This window comes from Phoxinus phoxinus (assembly GCF_949152265.1).
Source record: "Phoxinus phoxinus genome assembly, chromosome: 5".
In the NCBI taxonomy this organism is placed as follows: Eukaryota; Metazoa; Chordata; class Actinopteri; order Cypriniformes; family Leuciscidae; genus Phoxinus; species Phoxinus phoxinus.
In genome coordinates this window covers 36,938,257-36,958,831 of record NC_136880.1, presented here as the reverse complement: position 1 = coordinate 36,958,831, position 20,575 = coordinate 36,938,257, and the positions used below count along the sequence as shown (strand labels likewise).

Below are 20,575 nucleotides of genomic sequence, written 5' to 3'. Positions count from 1 at the left end.
TTTAAGCGGTGCGTTCGTGAAAGAAAAATAGCCATGTTTAAAACTATATCGACTGAAATAACTAGCTTCAGGCAGACGGCCGTACGCAATGATTTACGGCGAAAGAGTAGCTAGTTATTTTAGTCAATAATTATATCCCATAATAAAGCTTGGAAGAGCCAGGACATTTTGATTGTATTCGTCTAAAAGAAGAATGTCATATACACCTAGGATGGCTTCAGGGTGAGTAAATCATGGGCTAATTGTCATTTTTGGGTGAATTATATTATAATATACTAATATACTATTATACTGAGTTACAGTACAACATGAATGAAGGGGTAGGTGACACGTTTTAAACTCCAGGCAGCAGTCAAACTCCGACTACGTTCACAGAGTCAGGGATTGAGAACCATATTTACTAACTCTCAAACCATTCAAAACAACAGCAGCTTGAATACTGTCCATGAGAACCAATAATTGATGTCAAGTCCCGTTTTATTCATGAAATAACGTCTGTAACCATAGAGACAGAGAATAAAGATTGCGACTTCCATAACACTGGAAAATCTGATCACAACTGACATTATGTCATTCAGTAAATGATTCCAATCAGCGGCAGATTAATTCTGCAAATCTTTGATGACTGACAGCTATGATTTTGTTTTTGTTTTGCATTTTAAATTACGCCAAAACCACTGATGGGAGCAGCTCCAATGGAAGACCTAAAACACTCAGCTCATTTCTCCATCAAAACATCACTTGAAAACAAACCCAAGATACAGTATGTGCAGTTCACAGTGACTATTAACAATATAACTATATATGCAGCACAAGCTAACAAAACTCACACTTAAAATTCAGTTGTGAGTCCTCAGAATAAATAGAGCCAGTGTATTAGTAAAATAAGGTTGTCACGATTTATAACTAACAGTGTGACACACCTGTATTTAGCACTCTAAGACAGGAATGACAACAATGTTGTACCTCTGTATAAACGTAGGCTCTTGTTTGGACCAGTTTGCCTCTGTTATCTCAGTTCTGAAACCAGTAAAACCAGCACAAAACTCTCAGACACACCTGTCGTTCTCACCGTTTAGAGAAATAGACAACCACACTTCCAGAGACCAACTTCAACACACCAACAGATGGCAAGTCTACAGACGTCTCAAGCATTTAAAGGCCCTGTCATTTCAAGCCCTTCAAACTAGAGTTTTGTGACTTGTAGTCCATGTGTGTTAGCTTTGAGGCCATCCATCTGTGTATATATAACAAAAGGTAGCTGATCTTTTGTAGGTCGACTCTCAAACTGTTGAAACAGTGACTGGGGGACAATTCTGGCACAACCCCCATTACGGAGCCAACTGTATGTAATGGATGTTGTGTTAAAAATAGAACTGTGAAAAATACGAGAGATACAGAATACAAGACACACACACAGGGGGAAAATAGTGCAACAAAATAAGCTTGAGTACACCGATTGGAATGCAAAGGAACTAAACTGAACTAGATATGATAATGAGCTGGTTTGAACTAAACGCGCACACACACACAGTATATATACATACATGCATACACACACATGTATAAAATAAAATAAAATATAACCAGACACAATTTTTTATATATTTTTTTAGTGGGTGTAGGACACTTTTGTTAATTTATGTAAGTGAGGATAGCAAAGTAAAGTAAACTGTGACATATTATACCCCAAAATTCTTCATACAGTGGACTACCAGTAAAACTTGTGACCAAAAATTATTCAGACACTTTGACCTGACCATGTTTTGCATAAGTGTTTTTTCTTTAATTGCTAATACGCACTTTTTACACCCCAGACAGAACAAAATTAAGCATTGCTTGGTAATTGGTTGGCCTAAATTGGTATTATCTATTGTGTACTTAAATGTAACAGCAGACAGCTATTCAACCTAATTCATTTGTGAGAGAGTCTAACAGAAGAATGTACAAAACCAGTCAAATATCAACTGATTTGACAAGTTCTTGTCACATTGTACCATTTTCTAAAAGAAATGTCTGTGAGAAATGTTGAAGGGGTCTGAATAAAGTTTGGTTAGACTGTATATATATGACTATACTGTATATATATATCCTATGTGTGTATATATATATATATAACATTTTAACTATAATAAAATTATTAAAAATGATAATGAAATTATATAAACAGTCATAAATTATAATTGTTTAATTATATCAAAATTTAGTTTCTACAGGAAAAAGAGGCTAATATTAATATCAACAGTGAGATGATATGGAACGAATTTGGTCTGCTGAAGATCATCGAATAACTCTTGAATTCATTAAGATGAAATGATTTGTGTGGTGCGCAACAGTAATTGTGGGAAAGGCAGTTCGCAGAATTATTTTAATTGCTTTCAGGTCTAGAAAATTCCTCCAAGACATGTGGTTCACTGCATGTACTGTGGGTTATGGAGTCATCAATTTGTGTGCGTTCAAGTTCAGATCTACTTTTTTTTTTTTTCATTTGTTTAATCTGCAGGTACGAATAGATATTTAAAGGGGGGAGCTACAAATCTACCATGGGCATTTCCTACAATCCAAAAGTAGTGTATACTGTACACACATATGCATACATACGAACATTGAGAACCTTCTCTTTGATCCAAACAGAGAGAATGTGGTTCCAAGATTACAAGGCCACACACCATACAGCTATTTCTGTACATGTGAGCGACTGAACATAAACTCTGAGAATAACAGGACACGCATGACGAATGCCACATGGAGCTCACAGACAGCTGGCTGCACTTACAGGCAGGTGCACACCCAAAGTTCTCCACCTCCAATTATACCTTAAAATTAAATAATAATACAAATATAATCATTTAAATTTAAATTAAATTAGAAATTAAATTTTAAAAAAAATTATAAAAAAATACAAATAATATTAAAATGGCTTAAAAAAATAGTTTCATTTTTCATTTTCAGCAAATTTAAAATATAAATATGTTATGTTTTTAATGCTTTGATAACTCTGATAAATCAAAGCATTAAAAACATAACATATTTATATTTTAAATTTGCTCATGCAAACGTCACCCCCATGATGTAGGGTGTTGAGGGAGGTTGCCAGCTATGAAATAGTGATGTTGGCCTTACCAAGTGCCAATAAATACATTTCCTATGGGAAGAAAAACTGAAGACTGTGTGTGTGATAATCTCAAATCCCTGCAAGTGTGTGTGGGAAAGATCTGCTCTGCTCCACTAAATCCACAGAGAGAGAAAAGAATCACGTTTGGTCTGCCATCTTTAATTACTCAGGATAAACGGAGGCGTGCAGGAAAGAGGACAGACCTGCAGAGTATCCTGAGAGTCGTAACTCTCGTGAAATAAAGGAATGTGTCGTCGGACAGTGAGACGGGGCGGCAGGATGGTGTTTCTGGAGCCCATCTGGTGGATGGTGTGTGTGTGTCGGGGTAAAGCTGTCTGGGGAAAGATTCAGGCTTACACAGACGTTGAGATGACACCAGCGTTTGAGTCATACAAAGAAGGGCGGAGGTGGGGGTCAAGGACACCGCTGGGACGGGCCTTTCATTTACCCTGCAAAAACAAATATGAGCTTTTGTTTCATAACGTCCCCTCTACTACATTCGCCTCCTTTCCCTCACCTCCCAGCTGAAAAGACCTGCTGTGTTTAAGACGCATAGGATGCTGGTGCCCTCACAAGGCTCCTTGTTTAACCAGTATGGCTACTTTGGTCAAAGTGCTTCACTAACTTAATTAGCTGTAAGGAAGGACAGAAAAAAGAAAGAAAGAAAATAGGATAGTCTTGCTTAAATGACCAGTTTAGACTACCACTGAATGGAAAGCTTGTGTCTCCACCAAGCTATTTAACTAGCAAAGCAATCTAGGCTAATGCTAGTCAACATGCTTCACCAGCTTTGAAAAGGAGAGAAAAGGATGAGATGAAAGAAAAGAGAAAGACTACCGCGTGGAGTTGAAATGACAAAGTTAGTCTAGACTAGAATTACACAAGAAGCTGGTATCCCACCAGGTTTCTTAGCTTAACCAGAAATGTACTTCATCAACATATGTTGGGTACTTTTGGATTATTGACCCCTAAATGTGATTATGGTTCTTAACTAGTATGACTTACTTAGGTAACCTTTTCGCCAACTAAAAAAAAACAAATGCCATTGGCTTTATTAATAAGTGGAATAGAGAAAGAAAAGAGTAGAGGAGATAAAGGGGGAAAAAAAGAGAAATTTCTTGGTGAAATTACCAACTTAGTCCAGCAATACACAAGAAGTTGGTGTGCCCACTAGACTTATTGACTACCCTAACAAACAATTACCTTTTTGGTCACCAGCAATTGTTGCGTTTTGGATGCTGCTTTTCTCCATCAGAAAATTTTGACTATACGGGCTATAGTTCACCGGTACCAAACCAGAATAAAACATCCTGGACATTCATACTGCTCTAAGCTGGTCTTTTCAGCATGGCTATCCTATTTTTCTCCACTATACTCTTATTCTTTGTCTCCAGAATTCTGAAAGCTAATGAAGCGAGCAGAAGCAGGAACAGGAAGCGTCTTTTAAGGTCAGTGCTCTAGAGGAGAGACGCTCTCCTCTGCTCAGGCCCTGCTCCTCTGGCTCTCTGATCTGCCCACGGGGAGAGTCAGAAAACTGATCCTTTTCATCTCCTCCAGGGCTCCCTTCTGATCCCCGTCTCTCGTATTTATTTGATTTCCAAGACGCTGTTTGATGACTCAGAGTCTCTGCCGTCCAGTTCACTGTTTGCTGTTCATCTTTCTTTCTCACTGCATCATCACTCCTTTGATTAATAGCTGCACTGTCCTGTGCGAAAGGGGAGAGTTCCATGTGACTTTGCTAGAAAAGTGGACTAGATGATGTAATGTGTTTGAATTTAGTGGTCCATTATTTTGAAAAATGTATGGGGGAAATTGCAATGCTCAACATGACCAAGGAAACAAAGTCCTGTCTTTCAATTACAAAAGTCAAAGGGGTATTCAATTGAAGTTCTAAGAGGTCTGACCTCAAAATTTCCTTCCCAGGATTATAACCACTGTGTATTGGACACCCATGGGAGGCCAACACTGGGGGACCCCTCACAAAATTGTGAGCCTATTTAGAGCTGTTTTTGCACAGAACAGAAGCCACATCTAAACTGCAAATATACTGGCGCCATAAATGTATTGGTTTCAAAATAATGGTAAACAATGGATCACAAGCAAATTAATGCAGACTGTTGATTTGCAAGCACAGCAGAAACATACGTATTCAGCTTCAATTATAACTACTCTTATTTAGGTCTCGGTTAAGAGTTTATTAGTTCATATATTGGGAACACTTTATAATAAGGTTAAATTCATTAACATTACTTAATGCATTAGGTATCGTGAACATTTAACACATTTTGCAGCATTTATTAGGTTAATATATATACAGTATATTGGTTAATATGTCAAATCAGTTGATATTTGACTGGTTTTGGCCATTCTTCTGTTAGACTGTCTCACAAATGAATTAGGTTGAATAGCTGTCAGCTGTTAAATTTAAATACACAATTAGATGATACTAATTTAGGCCAACCAATTACCAAGCAATGCTTAATTTTGTTCAGTCTGGGGTGTAAAAAGGGCACATTAGCAATTAAAGAAAAAACACTAAAGCAAAACATGGTCAGGTCAAAGTGTTTGAAAAATGTTTGGTCTCAAATTTGTATAGATTTTACTGGTAGTCCACTGTATGAAGAATTTTGTGGTATAATATGTGACCCTGGACCACAAAACCAGTCACATGGGTAAATTTTTTTTAATTGAGATTTATACATCAGCCGGAAGCTGAATAAATACGCTTTCCATTAATGTATCGTAATGGTTTGTTATGATAGGACAATATTTGGCTGAAATACAACTATTTGAACATCTGGAATCTGAGGGTGCAAAAAAATCGAAACTGAGAAAATCGCCTTTAAAGTTGTTAATTTAGGTTTGTGCTTTTGCTGCATTCACTCACAAAAATAAATGTTTTATATATTTACGGTAGGAAATTTACTAAATATCTTCATGGAACATTATCTTTACTTAATATCCTAATGATGTTTGGCATAAAAGAAAAAAACGATAATTTTGGCTATTGCCAAAAATGTGACTGTGACTGGTTTTGATTATAGCTTACAACTATGAAAACCTTTTCACAATATTCAAATTTTAAATTTGGGATTTTCATAAGCTGTGAGCCATAATTATCAAAATTATAACAAATAAAGGCTTGAAAATATATTAGTTTCACCTTTTAAGGTGAATTACTGAAATAAATGAACTTTTGCACGATATTCTAATTTTTCGAGTTTCACCTGTAAATGTCAGTTTACTTTATTTTGCTATCCAACACTTACTTGTCTGCACCCACTAGAAAAAAAATCTATAAAACAAATATTTATATATATTATATATTTATATACGGATATATATAAAAAATTATATCTGGTGTTGGAATAATTTTTGGTTTGACTGTATACATTTTTATAAATATTCAATCAAACATTGTTAAGAATAAATGTTTTTGAGCACCAAATAAAATAATCGTGTGACACTTTACATTTTATATTAAAAAATATTTAGCTGAATTGAACTCATTTAATATTTGACCTGTTAAAAATGTATTGTATGAAGGAATTAAAATGAATAAATTCATGTTTATTGTAAAGTGATACCAAAAATATTTTGGAATGTACTGCTTTGCTTTAGGGTTGGCAACCAGAATCAGCCCGGTGAAGGCAGGAAAACCTCACAAATATATTCAGATAAAAACACAACATTCATCCAATAATTGCTAAAATTATAACAACATGTGGCTAATATCCAGCGGGGGGAAATGCTTCTGGTCTGGGCAAATGAAAAACGATAACATGTTTAAAATTCTTCCGTCTTGCCACATTATTCAACTGACTTTCCACTTGTTTTTCCTCTCTCTCTCTCCCTCTACGAGGTCAAAAATCCAACCAGGCAGACTAACTCCCAAATGAACTCGGCATCTACACTACAGCCCTGGCGCTGATGAGCCTGTAATGTCTCGCCCATCTCTTGTACGAACTTCTGATTTTCAACAGCATGTTTTGATCGCATCCGAAGGGCCCTGAGGTGATGTTATAGGATCTGATTCAGCCATGCGTCTCTGGAATGAAATGTGGAAATAGAATCGTCTGTGTCCCTCCCCGGATTGATTCAGATAATTAAATTCAGGGTCTTATATAAGGGGAGGATTGTTTTTGTCCTTTCGCCAGAAGCACGTTCCAGAACGTGCAAGTCTCACGGGTTCCAGAACGCAGAGCATAACAAAGACGTGAGAACAGTGTCGTTAATTAGAACAAAGCAAATATAAAGGCCGGGAAAAAAGCAACAAGCACCAATAGGGAACTACAAACACGCTCGTCAGGGCTAATCAACTAAGAAAACAACCAATTAAAGCTAATTTTACTCACTGCCTCTACAAAACAGTCCACACGTGATGAAATGCAAAGTTTCATCCTCTTTCTTTCTATTTGTAAATGTGACTGTAGTGACCGGAGACAATGAACTACTCAAAACGTGCTTGTGCGTGTGTGTTCTGGTCCACAGTCTGAACGTGGGTCATGGGAATGGGTCGGGTGTCTTCTTTGCCAGTGTGCACTGAGCTGGCTTGACTTATATTGTTCAATATGACCACTTATCTCACACTCACACACATATTCAACTAGCTATCCAAGTGAAGACGTACCAAAGACTTCTATTGTTTTTAAATAAAGCTAATCATAATTACAACCCTGAACCCAAAATACTTTTGCAATTTAATTAGTATGAGCTAATAAAAAACAGCGTGTCGTTTTCAAGTATATGTACTATTTTGCAACAGAAATATAATAATAAAAGAAAAGAAAATACATAAAAGAAACAAAATTAAGTAAAATGTATGAAAACAATGGAAACTCAGCTTCATATGTTGTTTGTTATGATTGATAAATAAATATATATTTTCTATCCAAAAGGCAATTGGATTGTGTTTTTCAACAAACACACATAAAGAAAAAAAATCCCAGCTAGCGAGGTTAAGCAAGTTTCAAAAAATAATAATAATAATAATATCAATCAATTATTAAAATGAGAGGGTTTGAAAGCACCTGTCAGCCGGATAACAAAGAAAATAATTAAAATTACATTTTATTTTATTTTATCTGAATTTAAAAAAGATAGTTTACACTTTAGATTAGGGTCTAATTCTCACTTTTAACTAACTATTAACTACGACTGCTAATTAATAGTTAGTAAGGTAGTTAAGTTAAGTTAAGTTTAGGTATAGGATTAGGGATGTAGAATATGGTCATGCAGAACAAGGGATTAATATGTGCTTTATAAGTAATAAACAGCCAATATCTTAATAAAAAAAAATGTAAAGTAATATGCTAATATGCAAATAGTTAATAGTGATAATTGGACTCTAAACTAAAGTGCTACAAAAAGTTTAAATAAAATAAAATTAATATATGCTAACCCAAAAGGCAATTGGATTTTTATTTTTATCTAAAAAGGAAGGACTTTCATTTTAAAGCCGTCATATTGAGTATCCCCATGTCCAGAATTTCTTACAACTCAGACACACAAAATCTGAATTATCAACAATGGCAGTCTTCACCGAAGACAACTTTAAATGTGTCTCTGGTGTGTGATCTGTGGATGAGGGCCACACACAGAGGAAGAGACAGAACATGGAACTGAGATTGTCAATAAGAGGAAAGAAGGAAGCAAAGAGAGAGAAAAAGAGAGCAGATCACGGTGACTGAATAGCTTCCAGATGTGTGAATGGTAAACAACTGGTTTGTTGTGAGGGCATAAAAATCTGTGGCATTCAGAATCTCTGACCAAACAACCCCAAATCCTGCAGAACCATGAGAAGAGAATGGACACGCATGGACAGACAATCACGTACACGCACACACACAATCGCTTTGTCGCCGTTTCATGCCTGAAATGGACTGCTGAGTATTTCCAGAAGCCTAGCATGAAAGAGTTGAAAACAAATGAGAAATCAAATCACCATCCCCTCTGACATGCTTTGAAGTGATCTGTGCATGAGCATGAACCTTCACGTACATAGATTTGACTGATGAAGAGATGTGACACCATTACAAAGAAAAAGACAGTCTAACATCCGTGTGTGTGTGTGTGCAATATTTATTCTCTCTGTATGGGTTTTGCTCCATGTATTTAGAGGGCACATTCCCAGGCTGGGCGTTGGGATTCTCTCCTCCACTGTTTCCCACACAGAGCTCACAGGAGGCCCTTTGTTCCGGCTCCAGGCCGCGGGGGACCCAGATTCAGCACAGCGGCCCTTGAGAGACCTCCCTGCATTCTTCTGCAGGACGACCCCATCCACACCTCACCTTCAGAGGTTGTCACTGTACTGTAACGCCAGGAATCACTCTGGTCTTTGAATCTGGTCTTGTCTCTCTCTGGCTAGCACTGTTTCAAACTGACAGCGATTTGTTTTTAAGGAGTTTTGGTTATTTTAAACAACATGAGTGACTTTAAGTGACTAATTTGTCCTGATTTTTTTCCATACAACTGAGAAATGATGCAGTGACTACAATTGGGAGTGCAGACCGTGGAGTTCACCTCTTTTTCCATTTTACAAAAAAAAAAAAAAAAAAAGGTACAGAGACTTACTTTAGAGATCTACTGTGATGAAATTGCTGTCAATGTGAAATATATATATAAAAGGATGGTTTACTTAATTAACATTTTGTCGTCATTTACTTCTGATGTTGTTCCAAACCCATGACTAATCACATCTCTGTTCTTTTTATTCTAATTATTCGGCCATAACTGCAGAAAGCAATGATACTGGTACTTGCTGTACTAATGGATGGATATTTTACAAGTACTCAGCATTATAGTTGACCTTTGACAATTGTGTCCAGAACCCAGCACTCATGTACAACGATGGAAGATTTCAAATCCTTTACTTCAGGAGGTTATTCAGTTTGGACTTGGGTTCTGGGACCAGTGGGCGATTATCAATCAATCCATTCGCTGGTGTGGTTTGGTGTCCACAGTGGAGAGGAAAGTTCTGGTGCGTAGAAACCGTTAAGTAGCAGTCCTGTAACATATTTTTTATCCAAATTACTCTGGAACAGATTCACTTCAACGAAATGTGCTAAAGTGCACCACGGTGTTGGTTTATGAATTGTCCCTTAGGTGATTTGAACCGACAGCCTTTTGGTTTCCAGCCCAGATGCTTAGCCATTACACCACACCATCCAACTAAGCAAGAGTTGTGGTGAAAAACTGATGAATTTTTAAAAGGATACAAAGTGAGACTCTTGGAGACAGCAGAGAGCTTGAAGTAACACCAACCCAAATGTGAAAGAGCATCCAATGGAGTCAAAGTTAAAGACCCTGGATGATTCATTATGCAATCTGCTGAAAAATACAGCTAAAACCACTGTAAAGTAGTTTTATTCTAACTAGTCTAAACAGTCACATTCAAATATTCATTCCAAATAGTAAAAAAAAACGTTTTTTTTTTATTGTTTCTGTTCTGCATCTCACTGACAGACAGACTGTTCTGTTGGGGAAAAAATTTGTTAAGCCAAATTTCAAAGATTTATTGTGGGGGGGGGGGGGTGGGTTAAAGAAAAAGACAGAAACAGGGATGAGGAAAAGAAAACTTTTTTTTTTCTTTTTTTTTTGGAGAGTGTGTTTTTACTGGAGATCAAAATCCTTACATGTTGCTTCAAGTCAACATGAAATCTAAATCGACCCTGTTTGCTTTAATACACGTTCCCAGTTTTTGAACCCTGAAAGTTCGGAATTTTACACTAAAATGTACAAATTTCCATCAAAATTACCATCGAACACTATGGTACCACGCCAGTACTTAATAAGGACATTGATGTGGAGGAGAGCCATATATAGATTATTTCTATCCATCTTTCTATTTTTCTCTCTCTCTCACTGCATTGTTGATGGCCAGGATTTGGTTGGTTACTATAGAGACTGATGGGAGGAGGGACAACCACATTTGGGTACGAGGGGACGGAACGAATGGGAGTGAGGGAGTGAGAGAGAGAGAATATTGTCATAATTGCATGTTCTGCTGATGGCGCTTAAGAAGTGAAGCCAACAGAGAAATGAAACACAGATCGCCGTGTGCCACGTGACCTCTCTGAGAACGAAAGAGTGATGGATGTGAGAGAAAGAGACTTTCTTTGGGCCACAAACACCACAAAACAGCCTCTGAGTCAAATCACTTGGAGACAAAGAATTTGGTGCAAGAGAGAACGGGAAGGAAAGGGAAAAAAGAAAGAAATCAAAATCTGGCATGTTCGACATCTCCTGGCTGTTGATGCAACAGCAATCCTCTATGCTGCCTTACATCATTTAAGTCATTTGTCATTGGTCGTTAAGGTGAGTTATCTTTTGAGGCATGAAATTGGAGCCAGACATACTTTCTCAAAGTAAACACTTCTCTCTGAGGGGCAACAGATTTGTTATAAATCTATTAGGCGTCAGTCAGTGCGGCCCAAAGGTAATTTCTCGTTTAATGGAGGAGCTCTGTGGGTGTGTTTGGCTTTTCCATCTGTACTTTCCTGAGTGATTATTTGCAATGATGTGTTTCTTTTTTCTTGAGAGCTCACATGCACATACCAGACCCGAGCCAGATGGGACCCGGCAAAACACTGAGTGTATAACCGGGTTTACCCTGCTGAAAAAAACCCCCCACTTAAACCAGCCTAGTCTGTGGCTGGTTACATAAACTGCTTAGACTAGTCTTAAAAGTTAGTCATCTAATTTTTTCCTTCAAGACTAGTCCTAATTTTATTAAAGTCAGTTCCATAAAAAGGTAGATTGTCTAATTAGATTGGAAAAGTAAAACTAATTACCGCTTGGTTAACAACAAGTTGGTCAAAATAGTTCTTAAGAAATTCTTAACATAGTGGCTAAGTTTATGCAACTGGCCCCTGGTCTTCCAGCCTAGTCAAGCTGAAAAGTGCCCAAAACCAGTCTAAACCGAGCCAACAGACCAGCATGACCAGGCAAAGGGAGACGAGCTAAGGCCTGCACACTGAGGCTGGTTTAAGTTATTATTTTACGCAGGGTAAAGAAACAAATATTTAGTTCTAAATTTAACGTGATGTTTTGTGCACTCACATGCACACAGTCCACCTTACAGAGTCCTAACCAGATTCGAAGTGACAAGTTTCCAGTGCAAAGTCTCACCTTTTGACCACGTCGTCTCCACTCCAACACGTGAGCTCATCGACGCCCATCTCTGCTTCGCACAGCGTCTCTGGAAGTATGGCGAAGAAGGACTTGTAACGGGAGATGTAGGCCGTAAACTCCCTATAACACAAATCAACAAATAAACAACACATATAGATCACAAACGATAAATAACATTATGAAAAAAAGTTTTTTTAAAGTTTTGAAAGACAAAACTCAGAGAAAGATTCATTTTATCGCTATCAACAGCTTTAGGAACCTGTTTTGAAGCATTTAATTATATGATATTATATTATTTAAAGGGATAGTTCACCCAAAAATTAAAATTCTGTCATTAATTACCTTTATGTCGTTCCAAACTTTTAAGATTTGAACCCAAATGAAGAGCTTTCTGTCCCATTGACAGCTATGCAACTACCACTTTGACGCTTCAAAAAGTGAATAAAGAGGTCATAAAACTAATCCAAATGAATTGAGCAGTTTATTCAAAAAATTTCTGAAGAGACACGATTGCTTTATATGATGAACAGATTAAATTTAGGCTTTTATTCACATATACACATTCATCAATTCACACATCAGTTGTGGTAAACGGAAGCTCAATCATTCTTGTGTTCCACAAGAGGTTTATTCTCGTGTGTCAAGCAGCTTCGGTTGAGCTTCTGTTTATGTTCACTGATCAACGTCTATATGTGAATAAAAGCCTAAATTAGCCTAAATCTGTTCATCATATAAAGCGATCGAGTGTCTTCAGAAATTTTTTACTAAACCGCTCAATTCATATGGATTCGTTTTGAGATCTCGTGAACTTTTTGAAACGTCAAAGTGGTAGTTGCGTAGCTGTCAATGGAGGGACAGAAAGCTCTCAGATTTAATCAAAAAGATCTTCATTTGTGTTTCGAAGATGAACGAAAGCCTTATGGGTTTGGAACAACATGAGGGTGAGTAATTAATGACTGAATTTTCCTTTTTGGGTGAACTAACCCTTTAAATCAATGAAAAATAAAATAAAATAGACTTTATGAGCATGGAGGTGGGTAGTTACAGGTCACATGCTTAGTAAGGAACCAATCAGGCATCCTGAATTTACAATTACAAAGGCTGTTTTCACACTTTGATTTGTTTGCTTGATCTGAACCCCAAGTTCAATTCCATCCCTCTTCCATAAAACCAGACTTTTAAACGTTTCTGTCATCCAGAGTCAATAACATAATGAACAACAAATTATGGTAAGATTAGTGGTTCACATGCAAAAATTAGACCAGACTGCATTCGTAACAAATGTGAATTATACTGGAGTCCACATGAACCCCAGTCCAGAACATTTTTTTGAGCAGACTTTTTTGAGCAGACAACCATTCAGGTTTCACAACAAACAAACAAACCAAACTCTAACGACAAAGGGACTCGATCAGCACTAAAAGTACTAGTGTGAAAACACCCTAACTGGTAAGGTAGTAAGAGTGTAGAAAAGAAGCGGAGCTAACCTATATTATATCCAAGGGATGCACACACACAGACACACATTTTAAAGAAAGATAAATGCAATTTTTAGTAAACGCATTCATGCTTACCGTGCAACCTTTTTCAGAGTTCTACCTCTATCGCTCTTGGAGGCTTTCAGAGGGAGTGAACTGAGAACGGACAAACCCCCAGTACAAGATAATGGAACAGTCCAGAGGAGGACGAGGCAAGCAGTTTGGAGGGGAGGACAGAGAGATGGAAGAAACCAAAGGGCAACAAAACAGGGGGAAGGGATGATGGTGAGAGAGGGAGAGAAAAATCATGACCATGGAGAAAATTAAAACCACTCATGCACATGCAAACCATAACCTGGAAGATGGGTTACAACCAGAGGTGGGTAGAGTATCCAAAAACTGTACTCAAGTAAAAGTACAAGTACTTCTAGAAATATTTACTCAAAGTAAAAGTAAAAGTAACAATCTTAATAGTTACTTGAGTAAGAGTAAAAAAGTATCCAATGAGAAAACTACTCAAGTAGTTAGTTACTAGTTACTTCGGATCATAGGCCGATATATATGATATATATATAAAACATGATATTATTTAGATATTTTTTATTTAAATGACTATTATTATCATAATTAGTATCCAATGAGAAAAGTATCCAATGAGAAAACTACTCAAGTAGCTATAGTTAGTTACTTCGGATCATAGGCCTATATATACTATGATATATATATAAAACATGATATTATTTAGATATTTTTTATTTAAATGACTATTATTATCATAATTAGATAGGCTATCTTTGCCACAAAAACAGAAGAGACAAGCATTATTTCTGCCATCTGTAGCCCGAAAATCATTGCCTGTCCTTTGGTTTGTATAATAGTAACTTATACAACTACAGTTGGATTATTAGACAATGTCGAAATATAGTGTATCTGCAGAGTTTTGCATTTAAAGGCATGTAAAGGGAAACATTGACACAGAGAAGAAAGAGGTAAAACTCTTCAAATGTGCTCGCGCTGACCGCTACTGAACATCTGAACACAAACGACGATCAAACGCACATCGACGGATCTTCTTCTGTCTGTTCTCCAAAATGTAATCAAATGTATATTTCTGCAAGCATGTTTAAACTGGTCAACAGAGGCAAAGGCATTCGTTTTCAAGTTGAGTTCGCACGCGACTGCGCAATACACACACATTACCGCGGGATGGCGGGTGTTCATTTCATATGTGGACAATGGTAGCTTATTTATTGTATAAAGTAATATGTCCAAAAAAAACGGGTAATGTCATACTTTGAAGTAGTGCTAGCATATCGTAATAATCTGTTTGGTTGTAAAATGTATTACCTGAATAAAATTAAATCGAATATCGTCCTGTGGAACGATATTCCACAGGATATATCGTCCTCAGCATACGAAGATAATAGAGATCTTCATCGCTGGCAAAAATTATGCATTTGCAGATTTGCGTTCACTTGACTGTACTGTAGGTCCACGGCCACTTCATCCAACGCTCTTGATGTTCTTAAATCTTCCTGTTACGACTCCGAGTCGAGTGTGAATTGAAAGCGCTTCAGACGATAGTGCGTGTAGGAAACTGAACAGATCATACAAACTGATTCGCGAACCGATTTAGACAGATCTGCCCACTTGTTTGATGAAGTCTTTGAACAGAATCGACTCAAAAGAGTGATTCATTTGTGAATTGAGCATCGCTCATGCCCAGAAAAAAGATACAGCGCGCTTGGAATAAACTACGCATTTAACAACACGTATTGCATTAAAATAAAGTAACGAGAGGAACATCGCTCAACGTAACGAAGTAAAAGTACCGTTTTTTTATTAGAAATGTACTCGAGTAAAAGTAAAAAGTACCCACATTTAAATCTACTCTTAAAAGTACAATTTTTCCCAAAAAATACTCAAGTAAATGTAACGAAGTAAATGTACTTCGTTACTACCCACCTCTGGTTACAACACACTAGCAAAAAAAACTCAACAGCGACCACCAACTTAGATTCTGAAAGTACTTTTACACACTCAGTTTCTCAATAGACATTTCAGAAAACTGTCAAGATTAAAACCAAGCTCTGAGATAAAAAAAAAAAAAGAAAAATTGAAAAAAGGTGCATTTAACATTTTGAGGGAATTAAATGCAAGCACTGCAAATTATAAAATCAAATCAGTTGCTTTAAAGTGTCCCTATTATGCTTTTTCGAATATTAACTTTCATGCAGTGTGTAATATATATAAAAGGTCTGCAAAGTTTTAAAGATCAAAATGCACGACAAATGAGGTTATTAAGGTTATACAAGGCTCTAAAAATAAAGAATAGATTCTGAAAGTATACAAGTCATCAGCAATTAGTTGCATGTCCTGTTACATACCTACGTAACTATTTGAAGGGGACAAATCATGAAAATCTGACTTTTTACGTGTTTACATGCTATAATTGGGTCCCCTGTGCATCTACAACCCTGAAAACGTGAACAAAGTGACAACACAGTTGCTTTGTTTTGGTAAGCCTTTCTCTGAAAACATGTCAAAAATTAAACCGATCTGATTTCGCTCCCCTTCTGACGTAGGAATATTATTATAATATTACCGCCCCTTAATCTAGACGTTTTTTGCCGCCGCCATTTGGTTTCCGCAAGCGACAACAGTGTAACCAGTTCAAACGCAATGGCAAAAGTTCGAGCAAAGCTGGCAAACTGTTCTGTCGTTGGCTGCACAGACGAACACAGAACACTAATTGACCAAAAATGTCACAGCTGTCTTACAAAGACCTCAGGTGTCACATTGTTAATGTGTTTTCTGTTGTTTATCATGGACTTTTAGTTTGTTTTCCATCTTCAGTGTTTTCATCATCTCTGTCGTCATTTTCATTAGTTCATTTTCGTCACCTGTTTAGTTAATTAGTCTTTGTTAATCATCATCATCATCACCTGTCGTCACTCGTTGTCATCTGTGTATTTAAGTTCCTGTCTCTCACCCTTCAGTTGTCGGTCAATGTTCGTGCTTATGCTTGTGTATGTTACGTTGTATGGAGAGTGTTACCCTTGCCTGTACCAGTTCTGTTTAAGTTTTGTTATAGTAAAAGTTTGAATTGGAACTTTGGGCCTCCGCCTGTCTTCATCCGCACCATACCCGTGACAGATTGACCGACCAAAAACGCTATGGAGGCATTTCTGTTCAATCAGAATGGGAGTTCATTGGAGGAGTTGGTGGAAGTTTACCTTCATCTTCATCAGGATGTTTACTGGGAGGAGGAGTTTTTGAAGCAACGGTTCTGGAGAGGACTTGATGATCCTCTAGCCCAGATATTGCTGCTCAGGGACTTAGATAGACCTTTTATTGAGTTTATGGACAGAGCTCTTTGGGTGTGTGGTTCCTCACTCACTGTGGGAGACATCCAGCCAGATCTTCGCGTCCAGCCAGATCTTCGCGTCCAGCCAGATCTTGAGCCCGCTGACCCTGCGCCAGAGCCCTCGTCGCTGCCCAGCACAGAGCCCTCATCGCTGCCCAGCACAGAGCCCTCATCGCTGCCCAGCACAGAGCCCTCATCGCTGCCCAGCACAGAGCCCTCATCGCTGCCCAGCACAGAGCCCTCATCGCTGCCCAGCACAGAGCCCTCATCGCTGCCCAGCACAGAGCCCTCATCGCTGCCCAGCACAGAGCCCTCATCGCTGCCCAGCACAGAGCTTCCTGCACCGCTGGTCCCGTCCAGCCCAGAGCTTCCTGCACCGCTGGTCCCGTCCAGCCCAGAGCTTCCTGCACCGCTGGTCCCGTCCAGCCCAGAGCTTCCTGCACCGCTGGTCCCGTCCAGCCCAGAGCTTCCTGCACCGCTGGTCCCGTCCAGCCCAGAGCTTCCTGCACCGCTGGTCCCGTCCAGCCCAGAGCTTCCTGCACCGCTGGTTCCGTCCAGTCCAGAGCTTCCTGTACCGCTGGTCCCGTCCAGCCCAGAGCTTCCTGCACCGCTGGTCCCGTCCAGCCCAGAGCTTCCTGCACCGCTGGTCCCGTCCAGCCCTGAGCTTCCTGCACCGCTGGTCCCGTCCAGCCCAGAGCTTCCTGCACCGCTGGTCCCGTCCAGCCCAGAGCTTCCTGCACCGCTGGTCCCGTCCAGCCCAGAGCTTCCTGCACCGCTGGTCCCGTCCAGCCCAGAGCTTCCTGCACCACTGGTCCCGTCCAGCCCAGAGCTTCCTGCACCGCTGGTCCCGTCCAGCCCAGAGCTTCCTGCACCGCTGGTCCCGTCCAGTCCAGGGCCTTCGCCACTGGTCCCGTTCAGCCCAGAGCCTTCGCCGCTGGTCCCGTCCAGCCCAGGACCGCCTTCGCCGCTGGCCCCGGTCAGCTCAGAGTCCTCTTCGCCGCGGGTCCAGTCCAGTGCTGACCTCCCCAAGAAAATTTTGGGGGGGGGCAATAAGTCCTCTGAGGGGATCGTGGAGGCCCTGCCGACACGGTCGCCATGGCCGCCCGAAGGGTCCTCACCGCCATGGCCGCCCGAAGGGTCCTCACCGCCATGGCCGCCCGAAGGGTCCTCACCGCCATGGCCGCCCGAAGGGTCCTCACCGCCATGGCCGCCCGAAGGGTCCTCACCGCCATGGCCGCCCGAAGGGTCCTCACCGCCATGGCCGCCCGAAGGGTCGTCTCCGCCGTGGCCACTCGAAGGGTCCTCACCGCCGTGGCCGCCCGAAGGGTCCTCACCACCGTGGCCGCCCGAAGGGTCGTCTCCGCCGTGGCCGCTCGAAGGGTCCTCACCACCATGGACGCCTGAGGGTCCGTCTGCTCCGCCATGGCCACGCCCTCATCCTGCTCCGCCCTGGCCACCTGCACGTCCTGCTCCGCCCTGGAGGCTTCCTGCTCCAGATCGGCCACCTGTTCATCAGCCTCCAGGGCGCCCACCCTCCCACCCCTTTGGATGTTTTACGGCGCGAGGACGCGCCTGGGGGGAGGGGGGGGTTCTGTCACATTGTTAATGTGTTTTCTGTTGTTTATCATGGACTTTTAGTTTGTTTTCCATCTTCAGTGTTTTCATCATCTCTGTCGTCATTTTCATTAGTTCATTTTCGTCACCTGTTTAGTTAATTAGTCTTTGTTAATCATCATCATCATCACCTGTCGTCACTCGTTGTCATCTGTGTATTTAAGTTCCTGTCTCTCACCCTTCAGTTGTCGGTCAATGTTCGTGCTTATGCTTGTGTATGTTACGTTGTATGGAGAGTGTTACCCTTGCCTGTACCAGTTCTGTTTAAGTTTTGTTATAGTAAAAGTTTGAATTGGAACTTTGGGCCTCCGCCTGTCTTCATCCGCACCATACCCGTGACATCAGGGAACTATCAACTTATGTAAAAGTTAAACATGACAGTCAGTAGTATGCAAGTCAGTGATATTAATCAATGTAACTCCACAACAACTACATCCATGTCCACTAACCATTCAGAAACGTCCAGGTGCAGTCTAAACGTTACAATCTCTTCCTGAGTCTCTCTGTCAGGCTGCACTCCGCTATGGGTTATTTCTGAGATTTTACTGAAAATCGCGTTTGTTATTGCTGGAGTATCCGAAGCTCGTGTAAAGGATCGGCTCTCTTCTGAACGGAGGCGGGGAGCAGCAGCTCATTTGCATTTAAAGGGACATGCACAAAAACAGCGCGATTTTGGTCACACCCAAAAAGGGGCAACTTTGACAAGCTATAATAAATTATCTGGGGGGTATTTTGAGCTGAAGTTTCACAGACATATTCTGGGGACACCATAGATTTATAATACATCTTGTTAAAAGGGGCATAATATGTCACCCTTAAGAAAATTTGTATAAAACCAGCCTATGGTCTTCATTGGCTGCCTATGAACAGCGTCTACTAGTCTGACCCGCCCTCAACACTGTAGTTGTAGCTGAGGCCTGGAAGAGTTCAGTCCATTTTGTTGAAATGTCAAGAAGATACTGCGATGTGAAAGCACTTTTCATGCTATTCAAAAGAATGACTCGCGCTGGAAATGATATGGAAAATGCAACACCATAGTTACTGTTCGTATCATTGTGTATTACCGGTAAGTGGTGAGCTTAAACTCAGATATGGTAATAGACGTTTAGTTTCTGATATGCACTGTAAGTCTAATCACAACTGACTGAGCCGCTTGACCAATCAGAGTAGAGTAGGCTCTCGGAAAGGAGGGGTTTAAAGAGACGGAGTCTTCGAACTAACCGGTTTCAGACTCTTTGAGAAATGTGATGTGCAATCTATTATAAAAAAATGTAAGTGTTTTTTTTTTTCTTGGATGCATGTAAACTATTATTGGAGACCTCCAAAACAAAATTAGGAACCCTTAAAATAGCACTATAGGGGCACTTTAATTCTTCAGAAAACATTACTAATGTCTTTATAAATCCATCCATAATACTGTATTAACTGAACCATATTAGCTTATTAATGTTACCCAGCTAGCCTCCAATAGCTTGAAAAAACTGGCTGGTGACTGCTGTGATGCTGGTATCTGTATGACTTCTCTGATTGGTGCATGGATTGAAAATGGTGTAGAACTTTAAAAAGTAGTGAAAAAAGCAATTAACAACCTCAGAGCATGAAAGTTTTACACATTATTAATTAAGTACGTTTCACTATGAAGATTTTGAATGCCATTTATACTTCCAGAACCCTGCTGTTGAGTTTCATTATGCATATCATTTGAGGTTCAACATGGACGTAACATTGCTACAAAATTGTGTTTTGACCTCTGACCTGTCTTAATGATGGAGCACACTAGCTACCCATTTAATTTTTTTTTTACATTTTTAAATGATAAATCTCCTGGCTTGCTGGTCAAAGCATTTCCATGACTATGGGTGCAGAGAT

General features: G+C 39.7%; 1 protein-coding gene across 2 annotated transcripts in view; it reads right to left on the bottom strand.

Moving 5' to 3' along the window:
* Positions 1 to 20,575, bottom strand: part of gpc5c (glypican 5c) — a 123,740-nt gene that overhangs the window by 53,535 nt on the left and 49,630 nt on the right. The window contains exons 5-6 of one of the 2 annotated variants that reach the window (XM_079614510.1): positions 13,822 to 13,881; positions 12,245 to 12,367 (exon numbers count right to left, since the gene is read on the bottom strand). In XM_079614510.1, the coding sequence (XP_079470636.1) occupies positions 12,245 to 12,367; positions 13,822 to 13,881 (183 nt within the window). The remainder of the gene's footprint in view (positions 1 to 12,244; positions 12,368 to 13,821; positions 13,882 to 20,575) is intronic. The other variant, XM_079614511.1, reaches the window with a different exon arrangement.